The sequence below is a fragment of the Tupaia chinensis genome, unplaced genomic scaffold (genome assembly GCF_000334495.1).
Source record: "Tupaia chinensis unplaced genomic scaffold, TupChi_1.0 Scaffold145592_1, whole genome shotgun sequence".
Classification (NCBI taxonomy): Eukaryota; Metazoa; Chordata; class Mammalia; order Scandentia; family Tupaiidae; genus Tupaia; species Tupaia belangeri.
The window spans coordinates 2,559,381-2,561,966 of NW_006205449.1; the positions used below are offsets into that span (position 1 = coordinate 2,559,381).

At 40.1% G+C, this 2,586-nt stretch overlaps 1 protein-coding gene across 1 annotated transcript in view; it reads left to right on the forward strand.

The window, feature by feature from the left end:
* LOC102494498 (zinc finger protein 415-like) overlaps positions 1-1,817 on the forward strand; it is a 33,444-nt gene extending 31,627 nt beyond the window's left edge. The window contains 2 exon segments of the mRNA XM_027768124.1: positions 1,488-1,632; positions 1,780-1,817. Of these exon segments, the coding sequence (XP_027623925.1) occupies positions 1,488-1,632; positions 1,780-1,817 (183 nt within the window).
* The last annotated feature ends 769 nt before the right edge of the window (positions 1,818-2,586 follow it).

A 2,586-nucleotide genomic window follows, 5' to 3' on the forward strand; every position in this document is an offset into this window, starting at 1 on the left:
CTACACGACCAATATCAGTTCGAGTTCTGGACCAGGTGGCTTGACAATCATGCCAGTTGTGTGTGTATGTGTGCCCAAGATTCTGGGAGGAGAATGGAGAAGGGATGATGGTGTTGTCATCCCCCCTGGGGGTGATTTCTCACTTTCCCTTTCACTATCTCTGTCTTTCTTTCCAGCAAGGGTCCATGACCTAAGGCAAAAACTCCTTTAAAAAATAAATGAATTAATAAATAAATAATAAATTACATAGAACTGTTTCTTCCTTAAAGGTCTGAAATTTACTAGGAAGAAATTCAAATTTATCAAAATTGTAAGGGAAATTTGTGAAAACTGAAAATTTGTTTTTGATTTGTTTGATGAGAATTGATCTAATCATATTTTCCAACTGTAGGCCATGTAGGTAATATATACTAGAAAGCCATCAGTTTGATTTATTTTTTTTCTTTAAAGAATTTCCTTTGCATCCTCAGTCCTGGCTTTTTTCTATTATTCTACTATTTATGCGTATGTCCTCTACACAGAATTAGAGGATTTATGTATTAGTTATTTTAAAAACTAGTTTCTGGACAACATTTCTATTTTGAAAAATTCCAATACTTTATATCATAATCCTGTTTAATTCCATCCTTCTTTATAATAGATTACTCTTGGTTCTTTTTAGGAAGAAAATCCAGGAGCGAAGAACTAATAATCAGATTTTAGTAATTCCTCTTTGCTAGTATGGGGAATTGGGGATATGAGTGTTCTCCTGACTATTGCTATGACTGCAGAGTAACATAGATTCTACCACATTTTTCTTCTTATAATTCTCTTTCCTGATGGAGCACATGCACACACTAGAGAGGAGAGAGAGAAGCGTGCTCCTCAGGGTCTGGTCTGGCCCCAGTTCCCTTCCTCCACCTCCAGTCTTCCAGCCTGTTGAATCTCGGGCAGTTGGACACTCGCTGGGCATATTTCAGGCAGACCAGGCTGGGGATTTGAACTGTGGTTACCATGTGGTAATCTGTCCACAGTGGCATAATGCGTCATCACTGCACCCTGGAGCTGACCTCTATCATTTTCATTTAACTTTTCCTAAGTAGACTACGGATTCCATTAGAATTTTTTTAACATTGAAATTTTTTAAAATCTAAGAATTGTATCAAAAGATGTTTTCAAGCTTCCATTCTGTCTCCACATGGAAATCACAGAACTTATGAGTGTGATTGATCTGATTTCTACTGTTTGGAATGGAGTCATTTTCTTCATGGTCTAATAAATGTTTAATTTGCACGCACATTGCATGAATAATTGAAAACTCTGGGTATTCAGTTTAGTATGTGCAGTTTGTGGGTATGTTTCTGAAAACAAACTAGGTTACCTCAGCCTTCTTTGTCTTTACCTTCTATCTAGTTGCTATGTGGATTTTGAGAGAAGCATTTGGTAAGTTCTTGCTATAAAACAACACATATATTTATTTCAAACACGTTGTGTACATATCTCTACAGCCAAGCTGTCATCAGACTGGGGGTTCTGCCCATCTGGGGCAGGGACCTGTCGCCTATGGGCCATCCTCTTTGCCTTGCACAGGTGGAAGCTCGTCCCTTCTTGCTCCCTCTGAGCTGGCTGCTTTCAGCACTGGAGCACAGGCAGGTGAGTGGGGATAAGGTCCCTGCACCTGTCTCAGGTGGCAATTTCAAGGTGGCTGCAGTGCTCTGTAGCTCCACTTTTCAAAGAGACACCCAGCCTGGCTCTCACTTTTGTGATGGGCTGTCAAACTGGTTCCTTTCTTTTCTACAGCATTCAGGGTGATCGATCGCAACTTCCTGCTCTTGTGAACTCTGCGTGGTTTTGTCTCCTTTATGGTGGTCCCCTTTTCCTATTATATTTCCTTTGCTGAAATAGGGAGAATAAATTAGTGTTCTGATTGGAGCCTAACTAGTTTAAGTCACTGAGCCAAATAAGGTTTTGTGTGTCTCACCTGCACCACTGGGGCTGGGCACAGCTTTGCACTGACCCTGGGGCCTGACTTCTGTCTTCCTATCTGAAGACTCTCAGTCTGCAGTCTGCAGGATCCCTCTATGGTTACCCCAATGTCACACTTACGTTTTGGGAAATAAAAAGACAAAAGCTTAAGGAAGAAGAAGCAGCGAATACATAAAAATTGCAACTTTCCCCCAGAACTGGTTGTTCTCATGCTCCAGGAAAGCTGGGAAACCGAGCTTTTGGGGTGTGTGTTTCTACTCCATACAGAATCAAACTTGTATTACCAGTGAAGATGAGAGAATGGATATTCTCAGTGTCTGCCATAATTTTGGTTTTGTTTGTGTCTGTGGACAGATGTGTGCAGTTATCAATTTGATTGTTTTCATTTCGTATTCACTTTTATTTTCACTTTACTCACTAACATGTTGGGGTTAATGGTTGATGTTGTGTCTCATATTATCTACTGAGACACATTCCTTTTCCTGTCTTCTTACTCCTTTCTCTTCTCTAACTTTAGTAAATCTTCCCAAAAGTTGGGATTCTTTGTCTCCTGGTTACCAACCGCTTCTTTCCTGTAGCTGTGAGCACCAAGCTTAAGTATATTTCTACATCTTGAGAGAT